Genomic DNA, 26,669 nt, shown 5'->3' on the forward strand with positions numbered 1-26,669 from the left:
TAGAGGGGAAGAAGCTGTTTCTGAATTGTTGAGTGTGTGTCTTCAGGCTTCCTGATGGTAAGAATGAGAAGAGGGCATGTTCTGGGTGATGGGGGATCCTTAATAATGGAAACTGCTTTTTTGAGATGCTGCTCCTTGAAGGTGTCCGGATAATAGAGGCTAATGTACATGAGGGAGCTGACTATATTTACAACTCTCTGCAGCTTGCTTCGATCCTATGCAGTAGCCCCCTCCTCCCAATATCAGACAGCGACCTGGCAGAATGCTGTCTGTTGTATACTTGTAGAAGTTTTTGAGTATTTTAGGTGACAAACCAAATCTTAAACTCCTAATGAAATATAGCTGCTGTCTTGCCTCCTTTATAGCTGCATCAATATGTTGTGACCAGGTTAGATCCTCAGAGATCTTGACACCCAGGAAGCTGAAATTGCTCTCTCTCTCTCTACCTCTGATCCTTTGAGGATTGGCTCGTGTTTCCTTGTCTTACCCTTTATGAAGTCCACGATTGTCTCTTTTGTCTTAATGACGTTGAGTGCAAGTTTGTTGCTGCGACACCACTCAACTAGCTGGTATATCTCATACCTGTATGCCCTCTCATCTCCATCTGGGATTCTGCCAACAATGGATGTGTCATCCGCAAATTTGTAGATGGCATTGATATCAAATAAAGGAAAGGCCTTTGGAATTGAGGGTCTGATATTTGTGCAAAATTGGGTAATGATTAATGAGCATCTTTGTGGTTGAAGGAGTATTACTAGAGGGGTTCTACAGAGCTCGGTGCTCAGCTAACTGATTTTCTAAAACTGGGTATTAATAACTTCAACCTAAGGGCAGGGGGTGAAAGTGTAATAAAGAAGTTTACATGTGGTGTTTTGCAAAACATTGAACAGTACAGCACAGGAATAGGCCATTCAGCCCACAATGTTGTGCTGGACCAATAAGAAGAAAAGCTTACAGGAAGATGTTGATGGTTTGGTAAATTCAGATAGAATTGAATTTGGTGATGTGTGAGGGTGATGGATTTGGGGACACACAAGGGTGAAAAAATGAATGAATGGGAAGAAATTGAACAATATGAAAGAACAGAGAAACCTTTGGTATATGTGTCCCAGAGGTTGAAGTGCATCTCCAGGGCTGTGATTATACGGGAGAAGGTGAGGGAGGCTTTAACCACAAGGACCTACAATGCAATCTACAGTGGTTAATACTATTTGTAAATTCACAACAGAAAGCAACTTCTGTAAATCCTGAAGTATCTTCTGATTAATGAAATTGTTGTCATCACTGGAAAACTGACTGTGAGGAAAGATTTGAAACCAAGGAATATTTGCTTTCAAACAGTGGAGACTTAATTGAGTTACACAAGTTATGAAGATTTGTAAGTGTAGATAGGAAGGACCCATGTATTCGTAGTGAAGAATCATAAACCAAGAGCCACAGATAGAAAATAGTTGGTGCATTAGTAAAGAGATGAAGATTTTTTCTTTCAATCTTGACATGAACTGTATGGAACTCATTTCCCGAACGTGTAGTGGACACAGACATCCTCAATATTTAAACTTCTATACATACTATGTACTTGAACACTTGGATCTTGCAGAATTTGGACCCAGCAACCAAAGGTGGGATTTCATTCGGGTATCTGTAATTCACAAAAGAAATGAAAAAAACTCTAAATGACTCCTTCCTGTGTCTTCAATTTTGTGATTTCTCAGAATTCAGAAGTAAACGAAAAATCAATGAGGACAGAGATGAGGCCACACGCAGGTTGATGGAGCAATACGTTATCTCCTGCCTAGGTAGCCTCCTACCTGCCGGCATGAACATTCAACTCACAGACCTCCGTTGATACCCCTGCTCCCCCTTACCCCATTCCTATCTATAATTTTAGTCTGGTTCTCTTTCTCTTTTTCTCCCCTCACTATAATCTCCCCCACCCCCACCTTTCTTTCTCTTTTATTTCCCATAATTCTCCACCTTCCCCTATTCCATTTCCCTTCAGATCTATCACTTCCCAGCTCTCCACTTCATCCCTCCCCCCACTTCTTATTCCCCCCCCCCCCCCCACCTCGACCATCCCATGTTACTTCACTCCTGATGAAGCTTTTCGGCCCGAAACGTCGTCACTACCTCCTCCCATAGATGCTGTCTGGCCTGCTGAGTTCTGCCAGCATTTTGTGTTTTTATGGATTAGAGAGTATTAGCTAAAAGGATAATTTTGGATGTTTTCTCTGGAAATAGAGGGGTGTATAAAATTAGGAAAGGTATTAAATAGTCTTTTTCCTGGGATGTAAGTCTTAAACACGAGAGGGCATGTATTTAAGGTGAGATGGGGTAAAGTTTAAAGGGATATGCGGGGAGTAGTTTTACTTAGTGTGGAATGTGCTGCCAGGGATGATGGTGATGCAGATAATAACGTTTGGGGCATTTAGGCTGGATGTCCTAAGATTGGATCAGATTGATGTATAGAACATAAAACGCACGGATACAAGCCCTTCGGCCCCACCAGTCTGTGCCCACTCTGCTAGTTCGAATTTCCAGCTTTCAGCTCCAGTCCCTCCGATCGCTGCCCCACCCAGTCCCCGGTAAACCAGCTATTTCTGCTTCCTCATCCGGGACGCGACGTGGCCGCATATCAATAATGGTCACGATGACGTAGAACGCTGAGGCGGGACGATTATTCCATTGGTCCCAGTCGGTGATTGGCGAGCGTTTGCTCCGCCCCTGTCGGATTACATTGTTCCCAGCTGCGACGCGTCGTTTTGGCTCCCGGTAAAGGTTCGAATTTTGTGCACGGAGCCGGACAGCAGTGAGAGTGTGTTTTGGAAGACATTGGGCGATGTGGATGATTTAAATGCCCTTGATTATTCAAGAAATGAAGTAAATTGAGACGGTCAGTTTTCAGTTGAAATGGGCGGCACTCGGTAGCAGGGACGACGATCCTAACGGTGATAACAGCGTAAGATGCTGGAAACACTCGGCTGGTCGGACAGCGTCTGCGAAGAGAGAAGCAGAGTTCGCATTGTAGGTTCGTGACCCGTCGCGGAAGTGTGTGAGAGAGAAGGTGAGGGGTGGGTGAGTCCTGACTGAGTGTCTCAAAATGGAAATCTCAAATTGAAATGACATAAGAAAACACGCAGTAGGTCGGTCAGCGTCTGCGAAGAAAACAACTAATCTATCAAGTTAGTTTGGAGACAATTAAAATCAGTTAACTTTTTTCTCTGTGTTATGTGGTGCTAATAGACTAGAGACAAAAAGTACTTAAAAATCCGAAATAATTATTAGCAGCCAAGGCCAGTTCTGATACAGAAACAGCTAGTAACCCGAAGTTGGAGAGTTCAGTACCCAGTCTGGAATTGGGGATGATTTCGTGATTTACCACTTAGGCACATCACGGGCAACCCTGATGTCTTGGCCTGAACTATTGACTAACGATCCATTTCTGTAGATGCTGCCTGCCCTGCTGAGTTCCTCCAGCATTTTGGGTATATCACACTTTGGACTAATACCTTGTGTATTGGCCACCCACTAGCAGGATTGTTGTGGATGGGGAGAAGTTGTTTAAAAAAATAGGAAAATCATTGTTGATGGTCAGGTAGCCTCTGTGGAAAGAGAAACCATTCATGTTTGGGGTCCCAGACACTTTGTGAGTACCTGGGAGCAAAGAAAGAGAGAAATTAACTTACATTTCAGTTTAGAAATGTTTTCTTTTCTCAATACATTAGACAAGCATAATGTGTTTGTAACTGGCCCCCAACTCCACTATTTGAGAGATTCCCTTTATTCTACCCATTGCTCTCCCAGCACCGCTACTAGGAAAAATAAACTGACCTTCCAGAGTAGGAGGTACTCAGTAGGGCAGGCAGGGGAAAAAGGTCCACATTTTGGGCCAAGGCTCTTTATCAGGACAGGACCTGATGAAGGGTTGTGGCCTTAAATGTCAACTGTTTATTCATTTCTATAGATGCTGCCTGACCTGCTGATTTCCACCAGCAGTATGTGTCTGTTGCTTTGGATTTCCAGCATCTGCAAAATCTCTTGTGTTTCTGATTTGCTGACCTTGTTCAGGGTTAGTTGAAGTGTGTTCTTTAGCAGCTACAATTATGAGAATCATTGATCAGGAAGATGTAATTTGATTGGAGTGGACTCCGTCAATTTAGCACAGCAGTGATCAAAGATCCTGATGTGTAACCATGTGCTGTTCCAGCATTTCATGAATGAAGCATTATTCTTCTGTTACAGAATTGTTCCTGTACAGCCAGTCAATGCACTCAGTCAGTAGATAACAGCAAAGTCCGGCCCTTCCCATTAGTATTGTACCCGTACAGACAGTGGCGGCACTCAGTCAATGTACAAGTAGCACAATCTGGCCCTTTCAAAGATTCAATTCAAAGTACATTCATTTATTATCAAATTACGTATGCAGTACACATTGCTGAGATTCGGCTTCTCAGACAGTCGCGAAACAAAGAACAACCATGGAATCAACCTACTCAAAGAAAAACATAAATCTCTACACCCCCCCCCCCATGCACAATAGAAATAGCACAAATGTCAGCCAAAAAATCAATCAAAAACAGAATATAAATGCAGCAAAACTGAAAGCATATTTCACTACAGTTAAGCTCACTGTTTGTTATCTGCAGGCCACCCTGATTCAAAAGTTGCCCAAAAATACTAACAAAAAAAAGTGACTGGAACTAGAGCTAGAAACTAGAACACATCATAAACTGGAAGTAGAATCCCAGTCTAAATCCGCACTGATTAAACATTGTTCTGGTACTGTCAGCCGGTGGTTGAGGGGGAGAGAGATCAATCCAACTGAAGGACCTTCTGTCGGGAGCATTGAGAAACTGTCATACATTCACCAGCAGCAGCGAGTGAGAGGCTGGTAGATGGTGCTGAACACTCAACTTGCCTTCCGCACCTGTCTCGATGGTTTTAATCTTCCTTGGCAAGATCGATGAGGGATGGAGTTGATCGTGGGTCACACCCCATCTCCTGGCTTCCATGCCACAAGCTTTGGTCGCAGCCTTGTGGAACACTCTCAGAGACAACTAAATGCCAGATTGCCCGACCAGCCCGAAATCACACTGCTAGAATATAGATAACTGGCTCTAGTAGTAGCAGAACCATGTCTGAAATATAAAGGTGTAAAAGAAGTGAAAGGAGTTGCCTTCATAAACCACCCTGAGGATGTCGTCTTTGGCAGCATTGTTCGTTGGTACTATCTTCTTATGAGTTGTACCTGTAAGGCATTCACTGCACTCAGTGTACAAGCAGCACAGCCTGAGCCGCTCCATAAGACCAGAAGACATTGGAATTCACCCATTCTTCACCAGTAACCTCACAATGCTTTTCCATTAACTCTCCCTGCATTGTGACCATAAGGCAGAGTGGTTTTGAGAACAGGCTTGCACTTGTCACTGATCCCTGCTTTGTAACCTTAGCTTATCATGACTTTCTTTCTGCACATCATTTACAAAGCATTTGACAGAAATATATAGCAATGTAACAGAACATGTTGGAAAGTGGTTGAGCAGCGTCTGTGAAGGGAGTACCCTTCAGAGCATTATTTATTGGAACTGCAAAAGAGAGAAAACAGGTTAGAGTTGCAGAGGACGGAAGGTGAGTATCTCTGATGGGGTGAGTTAGCAGTGGAGGTGATTGCACTGCTCTCGGAGCATTCTACCTGACAGATTGATAAGTACAGTTAGGGAATGAGAAAACAAATATAAAACAGATGCAAATACACCTCAAATCATCTCAGCATTTGTCCTGTAACTGAGGTAAGGATTTTATAATCATTCTTCATTGCCAGTTTAAGACATTCCTAATGCTAGTCACTGTGTGTTTCAGAATTAGTTTTAATATCACTGGCATACTGCATGTCATGAAACTTGTCTTTGCAGCAGCATTACATTGCAATATGTAGTAATAGAGGAAAAAAAACTGAATTTAGGTAAGTGTGTGTGTTCATGGGTTCAATGTCCATTCAGAAATCAGATGGCAGAGTGTTCCTGAATTGTTGAGTGTGTGCCTTCACTTCAGGCTCTGTACTTCCTTCCTGATGGTAGCAATGATGACAGCATGTCCTGTGTGATGGGGCTCCTTAATGATGCCACCATTTTGAGGCATTGCTCCTTGAAGATGTCCTGAATGCTGGGGAGGTTAGTGTCCATGATAGAGCTGTCTGAATTTACAACTTCCTACAGCTTCTTTCAATCCTGTGCAGTAGCCCCTGCCGCCCCCCTCACGATACCAAATGGTGATGCAGCCAGTTAGAATGCTCTCCACAGAATATCTGTAGAAATTTGCAAGCAACATACCAAATTTCTCAAACTCCTAATGAAATGCAGCTGCTGTCATGCCTTCTTTTTAATTACATTGATATGTTGGGATGAGGTTAGATCCTCAGATATTGACACCCAGGAACTTGAAATTTCTCACACTTTCCACTTCAGATCCCTCTATGAGGACTGGTGTGTGTTCCCTCACTGTACCCTTTCTGAAGTCTACAATTGATGTGATAAATAAATTAAAAAAATCAATCTGAGAATATACTCATCTGCATTATATATCATGAATTTACAGCGGAGAAGTGGGACCCTTGTCCCAGCTTGTCCATGCTAACTGTTTACACTCATTCCATTTGTGCATATTCTCTCTACTCTGCTCCTGCCCAGGCATCTCTCCTTTACAGTGTTGGAATTGTAAACATGAAATTCTGCAGATACCGGAAATCTGCAGCAACATACAGCAAAGTTTCTTTGAGTTTTGCCTACCCTGCAGTAGTTTAAATCTCTTTGGGAGTTCAGTGACACCCTCCCTCACTGTTACCCCTCTGTAGTCTATGCTGCCTTCTGACACTTTGACCTCAGTGAGACCCTCTCACACTGCTCCCCTTTTGTGGACTCTGCTCCTTTCTAGTGAGGAGAAGCTGTTGATGGGGCAGGGTCACATTCAACAGGATGAGGTGGAATGTAAAGGGCAGACAAAATTGAAAAGGGTGAATGCAGGACTGAAGGTGTTATATTTGAGTGCATGCAGTATACGGAATATGGTAGATGAACTTGTAGCACAGTTATAGGTTAGCACATATGATATTGAGGCATCACTTGAATCATGGCTGAAATGAAATTATAGCTGGGAGCTTACTGTCCATTGTATCAAAAGGACAGGCAGGCAGAGGGGGTTGCGTTGCAAAAAATGAAAAACACTGGCAGGGATGATGGCAGAGCAGCAAAGGCTGGAATTTCTGGAAGCAATTCGGAAAGCACAGAATGTATACAGTACATTCCAAAGAGGAAGAAGTATTTGAAAAGCAAGATGACACAACCGTGGCTAACGAGAAGTTGAAGTCAAAGCCACCATAAAATCCAAAGAGGGGGCATATAACAGAGCAAAGATTAGTAGGAAATTGGAGGATTGGGAAGCTTTTAAAAACCAACAGGGCAACAAAAAAAGTAATTAAGAAGGTAAAGATGGAATCTGAAAGCAAGTTAGCCAATAATATTAAAGAGGATACCAAAAGTTCAGATACATAGTGTAAAAGAGAGGCAAGAGTAGATATTGGACTGCTAGAAAACAATGCTGGAGAGTTAGTAATGATAGGCAAAGAAATGGAAGACAAAACTGAATCAGAATCAGAATCAGACTTTAATCGCCAAGTACCTATGTACATATAAGGAATTTACTTCCGGCAGATGTTGTCTCTCTGCTCATAACAATAATAATGATAAATATAAATGAAAATATAGATTATACATACAGGTAGTGCAATCCAAGTAATAGTTAGCCGACAGTTAACCGGCAGTTAACTGTTCAGCAAAGTGACCGCAGTAGGGAAAAAACTTCTCCAGTGCCTATTAGTCTTAGTCTGGAGGGATCTGAAGCGCCTACCAGACGGAAGCAGATCAAACAGTCCGTGCGCAGGATGGGAGGAGTCCTTTATGATGTTCCCCGCCCTCTTCTTCAACCTGGAAGAGTACAGGTCCACAATAGAGGGCAGGGAGGCTCCAATGATGCGCTCGGCAGTCCTCACTGTGCGCTGTAGTCTGGTTCTATCCTGCTTGGCGGCGGCTCCAAACCACACAATGATGGAGGTGCACAGGACAGACTCAATGACTGCAGCAGCAATTCCTGAGGCAGACTGTATTTCCTCAAGAGCCGCAGGAAATACAGCCGCTGCTGGGCCTTCTTCAGGATGGAGCTGATGTTCTGCTCCCACTTCAGATCCTGAGAGATGGTGGTTCCCAGGAACCTGAAGTTCTCCACAGTGGACACAGGGCTGCTGAGGACTGTGAGGGGAGACATAGCGGGAGGATGTCTCCTGAAATCCACTATCATCTCCTTTGTCTTGAGCGTGTTCAGCTCCAGATTGTTCCGACTGCACCAGAGCGCCAGTTGGTCCACCTGCTGGCGATATGCAGACTCATCACTATTCTGGATGAGTCCGATGACTGTAGTGTCGTCTGCAAACTTCAAAAGCTTCACATAGGGGTTGGAGAAGGTGCAGTCATTGGTGTAGAGGGAGAACAGCAGTGGAGAGAGGACACACCCCTGGGGGGCGCCGGTGTTGGTGATTCGAATATCCAAGGTGACCTGTCCCATCCTTACCTGCTGACTTCTGTTGGTCAGGAAGCTGTAAATCCAATCGCAGAGGTCAGGTGGCACAGTAAGGTGAGACAATTTGGAGCAGAGGGTATGAGGGATGATGGTGTTAAACGCCGAACTGAAATCCACAAACAGCATCCGAGCATAGGTCCCAGGACGATCCAGATGTTGCAGGATATAGTGCAGTCCCAGGTTGACTGCATCGTCTACTGACCTATTTGCCCGGTAGGCAAACTGCAGGGGATCCAGCAGGCTGCTGGTGAGGGTCTTCAGGTGGTTCAACACCAAGCGTTCAAAGGATTTCATGACTACAGATGTCAGTGCGACAGGTCTGTAGTCATTCAGTCCTGTGATGGTGGGTTTCTTGGGGACCGGGATGATGGTAGAGCGCTTGAAGCAAGTCGGAACCTCACTCAGCTCCAGAGATCTGTTAAAGAGCTGAGTGAAGATGGGAGCCAGCTGATCAGCACAGGCTCGTAGACAGGAGGGGGAGACCCCATCTGGGCCTGGAGATTTTCGGGTCTTAAGTCGCTGGAACAGTCGACATACTTCTCCTTCGCTGATTCTAAGCTGTGATCCAGGGGGGCTGGGCAGAGATGGTGGGGAGGTGATTGCAGTGATTGGGGGATGAATGCCAGTGAGTGATGGTCGAGGGAAAGCAGGAAGAGAGACCGAAGAGGGGGGAGGGACAGGTGTAAGATGGACCCTCTCAAATCTACAGTAAAAGGTATTAAGGTCGTCAGCCAAAGCTTTGTTAACCTCAGCGGGGGGGTGGGGCGTCTCCTGTAGCCAGTGACCTCCTGCAGGCCTCTCCACACCGACAATGAGTCGTTAGCTGAGAAATTATTCCTCAACTTTTCGGAGTAGAACCGCTTGGCCACTCTGATTTCTCTGGTCAGTGCATTTCTGGCCAGCCTGTACAGGGCCTTATTCCCACTCCTGTGGGCGTCCTCCTTAGCTTGGCGAAGATGTCTGAGTTTGGGGGTAAACCATGGCTTATTGTTGGCGAAGGTCCGGAAAGTTTTTGTGGGTACACATGCATCCTCACAAAAACTGATGTAGGATGTCACAGTATCTGTCAGTTCATGTATATTGGTGGCTGCAGCTTCAAAGACACCCCAGTCAGTGGTGTCAAAACAGTCCTGAAGTTGCTGTTTCGCCTCACTGGTCCATTTCTTCACTGTCCTCACCACAGGCTTAGCAGATTTAAGTCTCTGCCTATAGGCTGGGATGAGGTAGATCAGACAGTGGTCAGAGAGTCCTAAGGCTGCACGGGGAATAGAACGGTAAGCATTATTTAGAATAGTATAACAGTGGTCCAGAGTGTTACTGTCCCTGGTGGGGCAGTTAACATGTTGTCTGTATTTCGGGAGTTCGTAATTCAGTTTAGCTCTGTTGAAATCTCCTAGGATCATCAACAGCGAATCTGTGTGTTCCCGTTCTAAACGCATAATATGATCAGCCAGCCGCCGAACGGCCTCGCTCACGTTGGCCTGAGGTGGAACATAAACACCGACAAGGATAAATGAGGAAAACTCTCGCGGAGAATAGAAAGGCGTACAGTTCAGAACGAGAAACTCCAGGTTCGGGTCGCAGTGTCTGTGAAGAACCTTAACGTCAGTGCACCAGCCTTCATGGATGTAAAAGCAGATTCCACCACCCCTTGATTTCCCCGATAACTCCGTGACGCGGTCCGCTCGCAGCAGCTGGTAGCTGAGTAAGTGTTTTGCATCAGTCTTCACTGTGGAAAACACTTGCATTATGGTGGAAGTTTGAGGTGTCAGAGGTCAAGAAGTGTGTGAAGTTACCATTTCTAGAGAGAAAGTTCTTGGGAAACTGAAATGTCTTAAGGTAGATAAGTCATCTGTACACCTCAGGGTTCTGAAAGAGGTGGCTGAAAAGATTGTGAAGGCATTAGTAATGATCTTTCAAGAATCACTAGATTCTGAAATGCTTTTGGAAGACTGGAAGATTGTAAATGTCACTCCACTCTTCAAGAAGGGAGAGAGGTGGAAGAAAGGAAACTATAGGCCAGTTAGTCTGACCTCATTAGTTGGGAAGATGTTGAAGTTGATTATTAAGGATGAGGTCTCAGGGTACTTGGAAGCACATGATATAATAGGCCGTGGTCACCATGGTTTCCTCAAGGGAAAACTGCGAGAAATCTGCTGGAATACTTTGAAGAAATGACAAGTATGATAGACAAAAGAGAATTGATTGATGTTGAATACTTGGATTTTCAGAAGGCGTTTGGCAAGGTGCCACACATGAGGCTCCTTAACGAGCTATGATCCCATGGTATTACAGGAAATATCCTAGCTTGGATAAAGTCGTGGCTGATTGACTGTGGGCAAAGCAGAAATAAAAGGAGCCTTTTTTTGGTTGGCTGCCGGTGATCAGTGGTGTTCCAAAGGGGACTGTTTTGGGACAGATTCTTTTTACATTTTATGTCAATGATTTGGACAATGGAACTGATGGCTTTGTTGCAAAGTTTGCAGATGATATGAAGATAGGTGGAGATGTAGATATTTTGAGGATGTAGAGGGGGTACATAAGGACTTGGACGGATTACGAAAATGGGCAAAGAAGTGGAAGATGGAAAATAGTATTGGAAAGTGTATGTTCATGCACTTGGGGTGAAGAAATGAAAGGGTTGACTATTTTTTAAAGTGAGAGAAAATAACAAAAAACTGAGGTGCAAAGGTACTTGGAAGCCCTTGTGCAGTATCCCTAAAGGTTAATTTGCAGGTTGAGTTTGGTGAGGAAGGCAAATGCAATGTTGATGTTCATTTCAAGAGGACTAGAATATAAAAGCAAGGATGTAAGGTTGAGACTTTATAAAGCACTGGTGAAGCCTCACTTGGAGTATTGTGAATAGTTTGGACCCCTTAACTTTGAAAGGATGTGCTGAAACTGCAGAGGGTTCAAATTAGGTTCACAAAAATGATTCCAGGATTGAATAGCTTGTCAAATGAACAGCGTTTGATGGCTCTAGGCCTGTATTCACAAGAATTCAGAAGTATTAGAGGTGACCTCATTGGAAACCCATCGAATAGTGAAAGGCATTGCTAGAGTGGATGTGGAGAGTATGTTTCCTATGGTGGGAGGGTCTAAGACCAGAGGACACAGTCACAGTATAGAGGGTTGTCCTTTTAGAATGGAAATGAGGAATTTCTTTAGTCAGAGAGTGGTGAATCTGTGGCATTCTTTGCCACAGGCAGTTGTGGAGGCCAAGGCTTTATGTATATTTAAGGCAAAGGTTGACAGATTCTTGATTGGTCAGGGCATTAAGGGATATAGTGAGAAGGCGGGAGATTGGGGCTTAGAGGAAAATTGGATCAACCATGATGAAATGGCAGAGCAGACTAGATGGACTAAATGAGCTAATTCTGCTTTTTTATCTTATGGCCCTATGGTCTTTGATTTCAGTAAGACCTTCTCTCACTGCTCCCCTTCTGCTGCCCTTTGTGAGACCCTCTCTCACTGCTCCCCCTCTGTGATCTCTGACTCTTTGACCTCTGTGAGACCCTCTCTCACTGCTCCCCCTCTGCTGCCCTCTGTGAGACCCTCTCTCACTACTCCCCCTCTGTGATCTCTGACTCTTCAATCTCCTTCCCCTCCCCCACCCTCTTATTTTTGGCACCTTCCCCCTTCCTTTCCAGTCCTGATGAATGGTCTTGGCCCGAAACATCGACTGTTATTAATTTCAATGGGTTTTGCCTGACCTGAGTTCTTCCAGCATTTTATTTTGTAATTTTATCTGCTTCCGCCACCACCCCTGGAAACTCATAGCTAGATATTCACCAACCTCTGTGTGGAAAACATACTCCTTAGATCGCCACTTTACCCTTAAATCTCTGCCTCTAGATCAAGATTTTCCTGTCCCAGGAAAAAGGCTATCTTTCCAATCTATGCCATAATTTTGTAAACCTCCAAGGTCACCCCTCAGCCTCTTGCATCTTAATAAGCGTAAACCCTTCTCATCCCTCCTTATAGCTACAGCCCTCCATTCCAAGCAACACCTTGGTGAATCTCTGCGCGCTCTCACTCGGAGGGTGGTGTGAGTGTGCATCCTGGTAAACCACACCTTCACTCGGTGGTGTGAGTGTGCATCCTGGTGAATCCCTTCAAGTCCACTGAGAGGGTGGTGAGAATGTGGAAAGAGCTGTAGAATATGTGGGTTTGATTGCAACATTTACGAGAAATTGGGATAAGTATGTGTACGGAAGGGTATGGAGACCCACGGACCAGGTTTGGGTTAATGGGACTAGGCAGAATAATAATTTGGCACAGGTGAGGTGGGCAGAAGGATCTATTTCTGTGGTGTAGTGCCCTCTCATCCTTCCTATAGAGTGGCAACCAGTACTGTACACAATTTTCTTGGTGCCTGAGAAGGCAAACACAATGTTTGCTTTCACCTGTGTTACCACTTTCAGAGAGCTATGAACACCAAAGGTCCTTGCCATGTACTCTGCATGTCTACCAGAATCTGACTTTCCAAACTATATTACTTTATGTCGGTATTGAATTTCATCCATTGGTGCTCTGTTAACTACCCAAATGACCTATGTCCCACATTTTCTTTTCAAAACTGTTAACTTCCTGAAAGAATTGGCCAGATTCCATCTATGTTTTTATATACTACTGTAGTAGGCTGAATAACAGGCATGGTGTGATGACAGCGACATTTCAATGAAAGCAAACAAAGGAGCTGGTTGTTGACTTTGGGAAGCGGGGTTGTGCATACGTTTTCCTGACACTTCACAGCTTGGTATGGCCCGTGTTCTGCCCAAGACCACAAGAAACTGCAGAGAGTTGTGGTCAAAGCTCAACACATTACAGAAACCAGCCTCCTCTCCATTGACTCTACTGACACTTCTTACTGCCTTGGTAAAGTGGCCTGCATAATTAACCTTGGACATTCTCTTTTCTCCCTCTCCCATTAGGTAGAATATACAAAAGTCTGAAACCATGTACTGCTATATGTTTTCTATCCCACTGTTATAAGACTAATGAACAGTTTCCTTGTAGGACTCTTGAACTCACAATCCACCTTATGATTTTTGCATCTTATTTGCCTGTCTGTACTGCACTTTCTCTGTAACCATCACACTGTACTCTGCATTGTTCTTTTCCCTTGTACTGATTTGATTCACTGACGTGATGAAATAATCCATTTGGATGGCTAGAGAAACAAAACTTTTCAGTTTACCTCAGTATGTGGAATAATAATAGAGGAATTAACAAATGACAGTACGTTTTCCCAGTGATGGTACATATTCCCGTTGTGGCATTTACCAGTGGTGGTGTGTTTACTAATGCCATTAATTTACCAGTTTGCAGCTGTGTTTAGTTCTGTTGGCAGAACTGTAAATACTTAAATAATCAGAATCAGGTTTAATATGTTGTGAAATAACGAAATGTATATTAACGAATGCATTAACCATCTCCTTGAAAATAAATCTCAATGTCCGGTAAAGGCTTAAAAGGACGAGTTTATTAAGCTGGTTTATTTTGATTTACCATAGTGGAAAAGTGAAACATCTGAGAATGGAAGAAAGACTGAAGCCAGCAAGTCCAAAGGTGACCTTGTACCAGCACGGCAAGCTGGGGAGATCTCCAGTGTCAGCCCACATGGCCACAGCTTTCTCTGCAGCTTCACCCCAGCCTTCTTCACCAAAACTTAAATCCACATTGAAAAGGTTGGTACTGACTTAGCAGAAGAAGTTTTGAACATAATTTGATTTTCACTGTGAAGTGTATTTTTTTTTGTGTGCAATTTGTTCCATCCAACTTTACATTCACATTTGATTGCTCACCACACTTGGCACTTTAATACATTAGCAAGTAAACCTGGTAAAGCAGAAGCACACATGAGCTGTGAACAATTTGGCTTAGAATCAAATAGATCACCATTGAACGTGTGCTTCAAGGATTGTTGTCGGAAAAAGGGTTCTAATTCATGAGGATGCACTAGGACTGAAGAAAGGGAGAAGATCAATAGGACAAGCTTTAGCTGAAGCAAACTGAGACCAGCATGTAAAGAAATTGATTTACAAGTATTGTAAATGAGCCTTAAAGATGAACAGTGGGAGAAAGGGCTTAGTTAAGGGGAATGTTAGAAATTTAACAAAAAGGTGGGGCAATGGGTAATGGTGAACTTTGTGACAGAAAGTACAACCAACAAAGAAGTTAAAACTAAAGACTCTTTATTTAAGTGCATGAAGCAACAATAGCAATACAGATGAAATAGGAAAATAAACAAAGAGAGAGACTCAGTGTGATCAGCACGATTTACGGTAGCCACAATGATGAAATGAACATTCCGTGGTATTTGACACTTCCGAAGAATAGGCAATTAGAAAGTGGTGTTGATGGGAGCGTGAGAAGCTCCTGTAATAAAGGATTACATTAAAACTATTGAGAAAGGATCTTGGCTCAGATGGTCAGCAAGTTCAGTGTGGAGATTAGAAACACCAAGAGACAGAAATCTTCTGTGGGAATAGTTTTGGATTTGCTAGACAAGTTATTATGTGAAAAGAAATAATTAATAAAACAATAATTATGGGAATTTTTAGCCTCGAGGATAAGCTCACAATGCATTTGTAATACGTAGTTCCTTGGACCATATGTTATAGAGTCTATCAGTGAATAGTCTAAGATCTGGCCATGTGTGATGAGACAGAATTAATTAATGACCTTGTAAAATGAGAAAGATTTTCTGTGGAAAGGTGATTGTAATAAGACCATAAGACATAGGAGCAGAAATAGGCCATTCAGCCCATCGAGTCTGCTCTGCCATTCCATCAGGGCTGATTCTGGATCCCACTCAACCCCATAAACCTGCCTTCTCACCATATCCTTTGATGCCCTAACTGATCAGGAAATAATCAACTTCTGCCTTAAATATACCCACTGCAGTCTGGCAGAGCATTCCACAGATTCACTACTCTTTGGCTAAAAAAATTCCTCCTTGCCTCTATTCTAAAAGGTCGCCCCTCAATTTTCAGGCTCTGCCCTCTAGTTCTGGATACCCTCACTATAGGAAACATCCTCTTCACATCCACCCTTTCTCGTCCTTTCAGATTTTGGTAGGTTTCAATGAAGGTCTCCCCCCACCCCGCATTCTTCTAAATTCCAGTGAGTACAGGCCCAAAGCTGCCAAATGTTTCCCATATGTTAACCCCTTCATTCCTGGAATCATGCTCGTGGACCTCCTCTGAACTCTCTGCAATGACAGCACATCCTTTCTGAGATGAGGGGCCCAAAACTGTTGACAATACTCCCCCAAGTGTGGCCTGACTAGTGTCTTATAAAGCCTCAACATTATCTCCTTGCTTTTATATTCTATTCCCCTTTAAATAAATGCCAACATTGCATTTGCCTGCTTTACCACAGACTCAACCTTTGAATTAACCTTTTGGGTGTCTTGCACGAGGACTCCCAAGTCTCTCTGCACCTCTGATGTTTGAACCTTCTCCCCCATTTAGATAATAGTCTGCACTGTTGCAAAGAGTTTAACTTCCAATTTTAAATGGAAATATTCATTTTTCTGCCATGGTTATTAAGCTTGGAATTCCCTCCCAGTGAGATTCTGAGATCCCTTCACAAGAAACAGAGCGGAGATTTGAGGATGTTCACCAGCAGCTTCTCAAAGGAAATTAGAATAGGTAACAAATGTAATTTTGTAACCAATATCCACATTCTAAACTTGAATTGAAAAACATTGATAGAACTGATTAGAAAAATATTTTTAAAGGGTGTGCAAAGACAAGGATATAGGTCAGTTGGCCATTGGCAGTTGGGTTTTAATCCAGACAAGTGTGGGTTAATTCATTTTGGGATGTCTAATACTGACAGTATATTAGAAGGGACTTTGTGTGTAGGCACAGATGGATAGGGTCATGAAGAAGCCATTTGGTATGCTTCGCCATGGGCTGAGGCATTGAGAATTAAGAGTTCATTGTAATTTCCATCCATGCATTTAAAGTTGGGCTCTCCTGTGATAATCATTTCCTAGTAAGAGTCTTTTTACCAGCCACCAACAGTATATTCATTAAATATTTATCCCTTTTCAACCATTCTTGAGGCACATATCCAAAATATATGGTCTTGCTCTCTAATGGTATTTCACATTTAAAGATGTCTTGTAGGGCATTGTGTATCCCCCTCCAATAGTTTTTGATAACAGGGCAGTCCCAAAAAATATGATAATGATTTACATTTTGATTTCCACAATTTCTCCAGCAAACAGGGAGGTTACTATCATAATGGGATTTCTGAGAGGGTGTAATAAAATATCTTATCAAGTTTTTCCATCTAAACTCCCTCCATTTCTGTGAACTGGTACATTTTCATTGATACCTCCATATTATTGTCCATTCTTCCTCAGATATAATTATCCCTCCTTCCTTCTCCCATTTTGTTTTAATATATGAAGTCGAATGTGTTTTAAGATTTGACAACCCCTTATACATGCTTGAAATGATTCTACGGCTGTTATGCTGGAACAATTTGATTCATACTGGGGGAAAATGGTTTAACTACATAATGCCTCATAGGTCTGATTTTATTCTCACAAATCAATGAATATGTTGTAAAAAAAAAGATCACTCCCTACTTGTACATAGTTTTTTTCCTTTTGCTTGTTTTTTCTTTTCGCTCTTTTCTATAAGTGTATACCTCAGGTAAATACTTTGTGGGGGTTTGTGATATGTATGATTATATGATATATATGTACAATGTCTGAAATACATCTTATGGAAATGTTTGTTTGATGATGAACTTCTATAAAAAAATAAATTACAGGGAAAAAGAGAATTAAGAGTTCAGACTTCACATTGCAGTTGTACGAGGCATTGGTCAGGCTGCACTTGGAATATTGTGTACTATTTTGGTCACCTCACCACAGGAAGGTTTGTGATAGCAATATAGAGCATGCTAAGCAGATTCATCAGGAAGTTATCTGCAACTGAGGGCTTTAGTTATAGGGACAGGCACCTATCATTTTCTACTAGACCTGCCTCAAAATTCTCCTTTAAACTCTGCCCTCTCAGCTTAAACCCATGCCCTCTAATGTTTGGCATTTCCACCCTTTGGAAAAAGTTCAAAGTAAATTTCTTGTGGGCATTCATGGTAAATACAAAGAAACGCAATAGAGTCAATGAAAGCTGCACACAAGATGGGTAAACAACCAGTGCGCAAAAGACAACTGTGTAAATACAAAAAGAAAAATAAATACAGAATAATGATTGATAAATAAATAAACAATAAATATTAGAACATGAGATGAAGAGTCTTTGAAAGCAAGTCCATATGTTGAGGGAATAGTTTAGTGATGGGGTGAGTGAAGCTATCGCCTCTGGTTCAAGAGCCTGATGGTTGAGGGGTAATAACTCTTCCTGAGCCTGAGGCTTCTGTACCTTGTCTCTGATGGCAGCAGTGGGAAGAGAGCATGACCTGTCTGGTAGAGGTCCTTAATGATAGATGCTGCTTTCCTCTGACTATCTCATCTCTTCAAAAGATGCTGATGACCCCTTCTGTGGCTCTTATTATTTAGTAGTGAAGGGTCTTGTCCTGAAATATTAACTATTCCTTTTCATAGATGCTGCCTGACCTGCTGAGTTCCACCAGCATTTTGTGTGTTACTAAGTATGTTTTTGGTAGATTTGCTGATAATATATTATATATGAAATTATATTGTGAGGAAGCTCAGTATCTGCAAAGGGATTTGGACAGGTTAAGTGCAGGAACAAAAACAAATGATGTGGGCTTTTTCTTGGCCTTGACACCCTTCCCCAAGAACATGGTCAGATTGGATGCAGAACTCAATGTGGCCTCAGCAGAATTTTGAACAAATGCAATGTGAACTTTTTTTAGCCCCCTGATTTAACTATGGATCTTGGGATTCCATTGGCCTCATGAGTCTAAATGAAGTTTTACACTGGACCTTGGAATGGATTTCAAATACTTGCCATAATGTGCAGTAAAGTAACAGGACTATAATTGCTTGTTTATCCCTTCCTCTTATTTTAAGTAAAATGGTTCAAGTGTTACCTCTCATCCTCATGTTCAGCTCCTCATTGAGCTGCTTGTCTTCTGATTCAGTACTTGATTGGTACTGTGTTATAACTACACTCATTGATGGAGCTCATCACACATCTGGCTCTCACTGTTGTTGCATGAACAAAGTCATTGGAGTGAAGACCTGGTAGCTATGAGGCAGTCTCTTTATTTGACAAAATGAGACCCTTTCGGAAGAAGAAGGTCTGCCTAACCCAATACTACATGACATTTTATATGCGAAAGATCAAATATAATTCCATATTAATGATTCCTTTGAACTACACACCACCTTACACCACCCTTTTCACAGCCACGCGACAGACACTCAAATAACATTTAATCGGCATTGTTTTGGTCTTCCAGTTAACTATAGTGACTTCCAATTAACTATGCTTCACGGTTTTAGGAACCCATTATCAGAGCTGCATTTTAGATTCAATCCACAATTCATTTTTGAATCTAAAGACTAGTGGCTGAAGTCAGTTGCTGAAATTATTTGCTACATATATGCTAACCCCCAAAAAACACTCTAACATCCCTAATCTGTTACATGCCTGTCTACTTACTCCTCTGAGCTCAAGGCTGTGGGCTACCCACAATGTGGAGTGCATCGTGCAGGCATCCATTGCCTCCATCGTGTTTTCAGGGGTTTACTCCTGTTGTCTCCGAGACTAGAAATCTCAGTCTTGGGGTTTAACCATTTTGAGGCCTTCTATTACATGCAAGGTTTTCCAGAAGTGTTAACTGATCTAACAAACTTTTATCACCTTTTAGAAATACTCATTCAGTTGTTATCCTGACAGATATCGCTATCATATTACTTTTTATGTAGTTTTGCCTTCCAGTTTTTAGTTTAGATTTGGACACCACTTTCCCAGTATCATCATACTCCTGGGTTCTACACTGTTTGAAATCTGCACTCTGTGCACTGTCTAGTAATTTAACAGTTTTAAATACCAAAGCAGTACCTCCTCCCTCTATTTCTCTGATTTCCCAATTTACCAAATTTTGGTTTTTGCTCTCTTGAAACTGCACTCATTTATACCAATGCTTGTCTGGCCTGGCATGTCCTCAATCTTACTGACGTGAATAAAATGTAGATCATAATGACCCATTTCACCTTACTCCCAACATCACATTTGCTGCAGTGCTGAGGTGACTATATGACATTTAGAAATGGCCATTTATTTGTGTGAAACAGTTGCCTTTGTTAGGTCATCTTTCTTTAAATTTACAATAATTTGGACATTTAAACAGAACAGATAAAGGAAAAGCAAACCCCCGAGAGCCGGCGGAAGTGTCTAAACCAACTTCAGTTCAGCACAGCTTCCTAACGGACGTCTCTGATGTGAGAGAGATGGAATGTGGATTGTTACATTTGCTCAAAGATTTTCACTCTGGGAAACTACAAGCTTTTGGTAAGTTTGGTTGACAAAAATGTGACATTTAAAAATTATGAACTTAAAGGTGCAGAAAGCTTGTATCAAGAAAAAGGAAAGAAGCAATTGATGAAGCTAAGTGCTTTTTTTATTATAAGGTAATGGAATACAAGGGTAAACTAATCTTGTATAGGTTTTTGGCAAGATCTCATTTGGAGCAGTGTGTAGTTTTGACATTCTAACCTAAAGGAGAATATAATTATCTTGGAGTTGGTGTCTAATGCTTTGAATAAAATGATTCCTGCAGTGATGAGATCTGTCCTGCGAAAGTGACCCAGTAATATTGGTTGAAGTTCACAAAGTCAGAAGGTGTTCTCTTTAAGGTCGCAAAATGGTTCGGGAGGAGGAGGAGGCCTCTGAGAACAACCTAGTTGTTGGAAAAGGCCACTCCCTGCCACTTGCTACAGAGACTGAAAGTTCTTTCCTCTGCCTACTTGTATGCCTTTGTTTAGAACTACAATTTAATCTGTATACTACCCTGGCTGTGAATCCCAGAACCTTAACCACTTTTTAAAATAGAACTTTTTCTTGTATTAGCTATGATTCATTTGCCAAGCATTGTCATTTGGAGTTCCATGGTTGGCAACACCTCTGTCGATGGGAACAGTTTCTTTCTATGTGAAATCAATATCCTTCTTCATTTTAAACATACCCTATATATCCTCTCAACATGCTCTTTTCCAAAAAGAACACATCTACCTTCTCCATTCTACTATACAAATGTAAAGAATTTATCCAGGACATGCCCTCTTCTTACTACCATCAGGGAGGAGGTACAGGAGCCTGAACACTCCCAGGTGGTATTTTGTATAAAAGAAATAAAGTTAAGGAAAATACCATACATATTGAAACAGCCACATGTAATTTTTTTGCATCTATCACAAGCTGCATCTGTAGCAGAATGTTGTTCCTGACTGAATCTATGAATCCACTTTTGTGACACAGCTAAATAGACTGAAGTGAAAGCAGATTGAAACCATTTGCAGCATTTCAAAGCGACAGGTCAAATTTAACCCAGTTTTGGTATATCTGTTTTTATATGTGAGTGAACTTTATTAGGACTGAGAGCATTGCAGTCTGCTCAACTTTATGCAGTTAATTTTTGCAATTGTGAAATTGCTTGATCTTCCTTAGGGAAAGAATGCTCCTTTGAACAGATGGAGCATGTGAGAGAGATGCAGGAAAAAATGGCCCATTTACACTTCAGCCTGGATAGCCATGTGGAGGAGCTCTCTGAGGATCAGAAAAAAGTTGTGTCAGACAGGAATCTTGAACAGCTTCTGATCAACGTGAGTGTATCTTTTTTTCTCTGATGTCAAATGTGATATTTTGTAATGGTAGCAACACACACAAAATGCTGGAGCAACTCAGCAGGCCAGGCAGCATCAATGGAAAAGAGTATAGTCAATGTATCAGGCCGAGACCCTTCATCAGGCCTGTATACTCTTTTCTATAGATGCTGACTGGCCTGCTGAGTTCCTCCAGCATTTTTTATGTGTTACTTTGATTTCCAGCTTCTGTAGATTTTCTCTCATTTGCTATATAACGGTGTCTGCTGCAGAATGACAACATCTGAGCATAACAGTTAAAGATGTTGAAGAAAGATTCAGAAGGGATATCAGATTGGGATTACTTAAGTTTGATGTTCCAGAGATGAGACCCCCTCCTCCTTGTCTAAAAGCTTTTCAAATCTTTGAACATACCTACTTCATATTTCAAAGTTCAAGGTACAATTATTATCGAAGTATGTATACTATATACAAACAAGAGAAAATCTGTAGTTGCTGGAAAACCAAGCAATATACACAAAATGCTGGAGGAGTTCACCAGGCCTGTCAGCATCTATAGAAAAGAGCACAGCCAATGTTTCGGCCGAGGCCCTTCATCAGGACACATCAGGTACATCAGGCTGTATGTGATGCTATATACAACCTTAAGATTTGTCATCTTTCAGGCAGCCACAAAAACAAAGAAACCTAATAGAACCCATTTTTAAAAAAGTACCTAATGTGTGGGGGAAAATAAACAAAAAATACAAACAATAAAAAATTAACAAGTAACACAGAGCTAAAGTTCACAAAAGTGAGTTCATTGCTGCAGCAGGTCCAGGAGTCTGTCAGTAGCAGGCCACAGCCTCAGTTCAGCATAGAGATTAGTAAACCTTGCAGAGCTGCGAGCTGAACACTAGTCCATCTCTCGTCTCTGGCCCTGACACTCTGACCTTTTTAATTTGTTGAGTTCTGTTCATTTGGGCTATGTAGGTAATTAGTTGGGATGTTCACAATCCCTGTTATGGGCATGCACATGAAGGTGGGGGTGGTGGGTAAGAAAATGGCAGCCTTGTGTACCAAATGTGAAAAGAGAAAGTAAAGTTGTTAAAACGAAAGAAAATCTTGTCTTTGTTTTTTGAACATTAATGTTCAACGGTAGTAGAGGATGGTAACCAACTATAGGATCTTGCCACTATTCAATGAGAACAAGCCTTACGAAAGCTGGAAAAATGAAATTGTAATATGGATTCTGTTACTGAGCTAGATGATTGCCCTTACAGTTGTACTGTCGCTTTCAGAAAGAGTGAGAAAGACTGTGATGGGAATTTCAATGGAAGACTTAAACAACAATGACAGTATTGTGGGCTTTTGCAAATAAAACTGGCGTAGGCCATTTGTGTTTAAGAGAAACTACAACAACTCATTTATTGTATTCCAAATACAGAACATAAAGCACGGTAAGAGTAGTTTACATAATTATGTCATCACATCAGACCAGCCTCTTGAAGTGAACTCCAACTCAATGCTGGTAGCTGTGAATTATGTTTCCACCAATGACATTACCCTACAGTGTGACTACACTAATAAATGCACTTGACTCAGTTTTCTGAGGAAAGAAAAGAATTGAATTTATGAGGCATATTCAGACTTCGACAATATTTCCAGAGACAGTTCTACATATTGTTGATTTTGAACTAAAGTACAGTTGCATGCGTAAGTACAAAATGGAACTTCCTGACACAGTATTAGCTTTCAAATTTATTGGATATGGCATGTCTAGACACAAAGGATTAATTTACAGAACTTGCATTTACATCTGTTGGCACTGAAGAGGATTTTTGGAGAAAGGGCTCCCAAGACAGCAGTTAGAATTAATGCAACACACACAAAATGCTGGTGGAACACAGTAGGCCAGGCAGCATCTATAGGAAGAAGTACAGTCGAGGTTTCGGGCCGAGACCCTTCGTCAGGACTAACTGAAAGAAAAGATAGTAAGAGATTTGAAAGGGGGAGGGGGAGATCCAAAATGATAGGAGAAGACAGGAGGGGGAGGGATGCAGATCTCCCCCTCCCCCTCCCACTTTCAAATCTCTTACTATCTTTTCTTTCAATTAGTCCTGATGAAGGGTCTCGGCCCGAAACATCGACTGTACTTCTTCCTGTAGATGCTGCCTGGCCTGCTGCATTCCACCAGCATTTTGTGTGTGTTGCTTGAATTTCTAACATCTGCAGATTTCCTCGTGTTAGAGTTAGAATTAATGAGTCAGGAAACTGCATACTTCACTCAGCAAAAACGAGAGGAGCAAGCATAGTTCCCATAGTGACCAGACGAGGGCACCATTAACTGGCTCAAATCCACCAGACAAGTACAGCAGGAGATTGAAATGTGCTGTTTGTCAGTGTACTTATCTCTTGGGCAAAAAACTGTCCACATAGGACCAATCACGTTAAGCTGAGTGAAGAAAATAACAAATCTAAAGATGTAAGAGAGTGTCATATATCATTGTTTGCAAAGGAATCACTCTCCAATGCAGAGACATCTGATGCAGAGGTTTTGATGATAGAATCTCTAGGATCTGCTGTTACTGCTACAACATGCACACACACACTTTGAGGAAAGAAATAGCTTGATAGCTTTGTAAGAGAACTAAACCAGAATGAAGTGCATAAACTGGTGAACAGATACACCCAGTAACAAAGCATTAAAATTTGGCGATGGAAAGATTGTACATTCCACCAAAAGTGTGAAAATTCTCGCAAAAATAGGGAGACAAAACATTACATGAAATGGAGGTGTTGCCAGTGAACATTACATTACTCGAGTAAAACATTACTAAGGAATGTGGGGGGCAGAAATGGATATGGAGAATGGCTAAGCAACGATGTTTCAGCATGTTAGTGTCTTTTGAGCTCACCAACTCTGGACATTACTGTGTGAACATTCTAGATAAAGACATTACTGAAAACCAATGTGAAAATGAAGTACTAATTGTCACAGAGATCATGATCCCAGATGAGAAACGCGAAGTGTTGCTCAAGCTTCACAAGTAGTTTGGACATGCTTCAACTGATAGACTTAAGAAACTGCTCAGGAGTTCTGGAAACAAAGATGCAGATGATTTTTCCATTCTACAGAAGATAATTGACAACTTTGAGATGTGCCAAAAGTTTGGAAAGCCCAAGCCTGCTGTTGGTCTGTCACCTACATGAACTGGAGTAAGGATTATGGTATCTCCACATCATTGATGAATTCACACATTTCAGTGCTGGTAGCATTGTAAATACAGAATCCCCAGAGACAGTTTTAAGAAAAAAAAACTTCATCCATTCCTGGATAAGTGTGCATGGCTCACCTCTGAAAGTATTTGTGGCAAATTTTAACATGATGAATTCAGAGATATGGCAGAGAACTTTAACATTGAAACAAAGACAACGGTATACAGTCCTTGGAGTCATGGACTTTTAGAGCAATATGATCAAATGATTACTGAATGATGCTGAAGGTAAAGAAAAGCATATTATGCACAATGTATATGGCTACAGGCCATATCAACTTGTGTTCTGCCAAAATCCAAACCTTCCCTCTGTAATGGTTAACAGGCCACTTGCTCTAGCAGGCACTACAAGGAGTGAATGGCTTGTGAATCATACTTCAGCATTGCATGCATCAAGGGAGGCTTTCATTGAAGCAGAGTGTTCAGAGAGAATTTGAAGAGCATTGAGGACACAGTTCCGTCCTGCAGGTGAGAAATATAAGACCAGGGATAAAGTGTATTATAAAAGAGCAGTGTACAGAATGGAAAAATCCTGGAGTTGTCATTGGTCAGGATGGAATTGTGGTATTCATGAGACATGAAGGTATATGTGTGAGAGTGCATCATTCCAGACTATGTAAAGCACAAACTGAACATCAGAACTGTATGGAGAATGACACAAAAAATGACAGGCTCTTACCTGATACACTGTCACGTAGCACCAAAGGTGTTGAGAGTGCAGCAGAGGGCCCACAAACAGTCCTGCAGGGAGTGCAGTTGAGGACTGAATCATCACAAGTTCAAAGGCAATATGGAAATTTCAGTCTTGAAACAAGACAAGCTAAGCTTTGTAGACCAAGACACTGGTATCTCATACAAAGCTGAAGTCTTAGGACGAGCAGGCAAAACACTGGGAGAAACAAAAGATGGTACAACTTGGATAACCTGGAACCATGTCACATGTAGATAGACTTCATTTTGAACCAAGTAAAGATAAGGCTGGCCCATCTGAGAAATGTCAAGATGAAGATGTTTTAGTAACTAAGGAGGTGCTGTTTGAATTTGCAAAACAGGATGAAATCATTAGTTGGAGAAAGAATGGAGTGTTTGAGGAAGTCAGAGACATTGGCCAAAGGACGGTGTCTACAAGATGATAAAAACCCTGCAGGAATTGCACCAAAAGCACACCAGTGGCTGGAGGTTTTGAAGAACTGAAGATAAAACCAACATGAGTCACCAACATGTGTGTCAGTCTCTCCAACTACTTCTCATGGTGTTACGTCAAAAGCATTGGCAACTCCATTGCATTGATATAAAATTTGCATTCTCTCAGGGAATGGAGCTGTCACGTGCCATTTATATTCCTCCGCCTGAACACTGTATATGGTCTAGCAGATGCATCACTCTACCTGTATAAAAGAGTCAAAGAAATAATGTTGAAAATAGGTGGAAAAATGTCGCAAGTGGATCCAGCTGTTGTTTTACTGGCACAATTCATAATGTCATATGGCTGGAGTACTCACCTGTCATACAGGTGACTTCATATGGGGAGGATCACAAACTTTGCCACAACAGTCATCCCTCAGCTAAAGTCAGCCTTTCAGGTTGAACGTGAGGAACATTATAAACATGTAGGGCTAGATATCTTGCTGTTGATGGAACAGACAATGTGCATGGAATCCTGATGTGCCACACAGCAGGATGTACCCCAGTGAAGCTGAAGCTCAGCAACTCAGGTCAAAGATAGATCAGATTCTATGGGTAGCAAGACAAAGCAGACCTGACATCATGTTTGATTACTGCAACTTGGCATCCAGCACAAAAAATGCCACAGTACAAACTTAACATGAAGCAAACAAGATAACGTGCATAATTCAATCTAAAAAAATAGTCTTGAAGTTTCAACAGCTTCTGAAAGATGGCTTTTGGAAGCTTGTTGTCTTCAGTGATGCCTCACTTGGAAATCTCCTTGATGGAGCTGCACAAGGGGGACATTTTATTGTACTGATGGGAGAAGAGGGAAG

General features: G+C 41.9%; 1 protein-coding gene across 3 annotated transcripts in view; it reads left to right on the top strand.

Moving 5' to 3' along the window:
- The first annotated feature begins 2,721 nt into the window (after positions 1 to 2,721).
- ccdc28b (coiled-coil domain containing 28B) overlaps positions 2,722 to 26,669 on the top strand; it is a 34,318-nt gene continuing 10,370 nt past the window's right edge. The window contains exons 1-4 of one of the 3 annotated variants that reach the window (XM_073028159.1): positions 2,722 to 3,064; positions 14,145 to 14,318; positions 19,939 to 20,099; positions 21,255 to 21,409. In XM_073028159.1, the coding sequence (XP_072884260.1) occupies positions 14,167 to 14,318; positions 19,939 to 20,099; positions 21,255 to 21,409 (468 nt within the window). In that variant the 5' untranslated portion in view covers positions 2,722 to 3,064; positions 14,145 to 14,166. The remainder of the gene's footprint in view (positions 3,065 to 14,144; positions 14,319 to 19,938; positions 20,100 to 21,254; positions 21,410 to 26,669) is intronic. The other 2 variants (XM_073028160.1, XM_073028161.1) reach the window with 2 other exon arrangements.

The sequence above is a fragment of the Hemitrygon akajei genome, chromosome 24 (assembly GCF_048418815.1).
Source record: "Hemitrygon akajei chromosome 24, sHemAka1.3, whole genome shotgun sequence".
Taxonomy (NCBI): Eukaryota; Metazoa; Chordata; class Chondrichthyes; order Myliobatiformes; family Dasyatidae; genus Hemitrygon; species Hemitrygon akajei.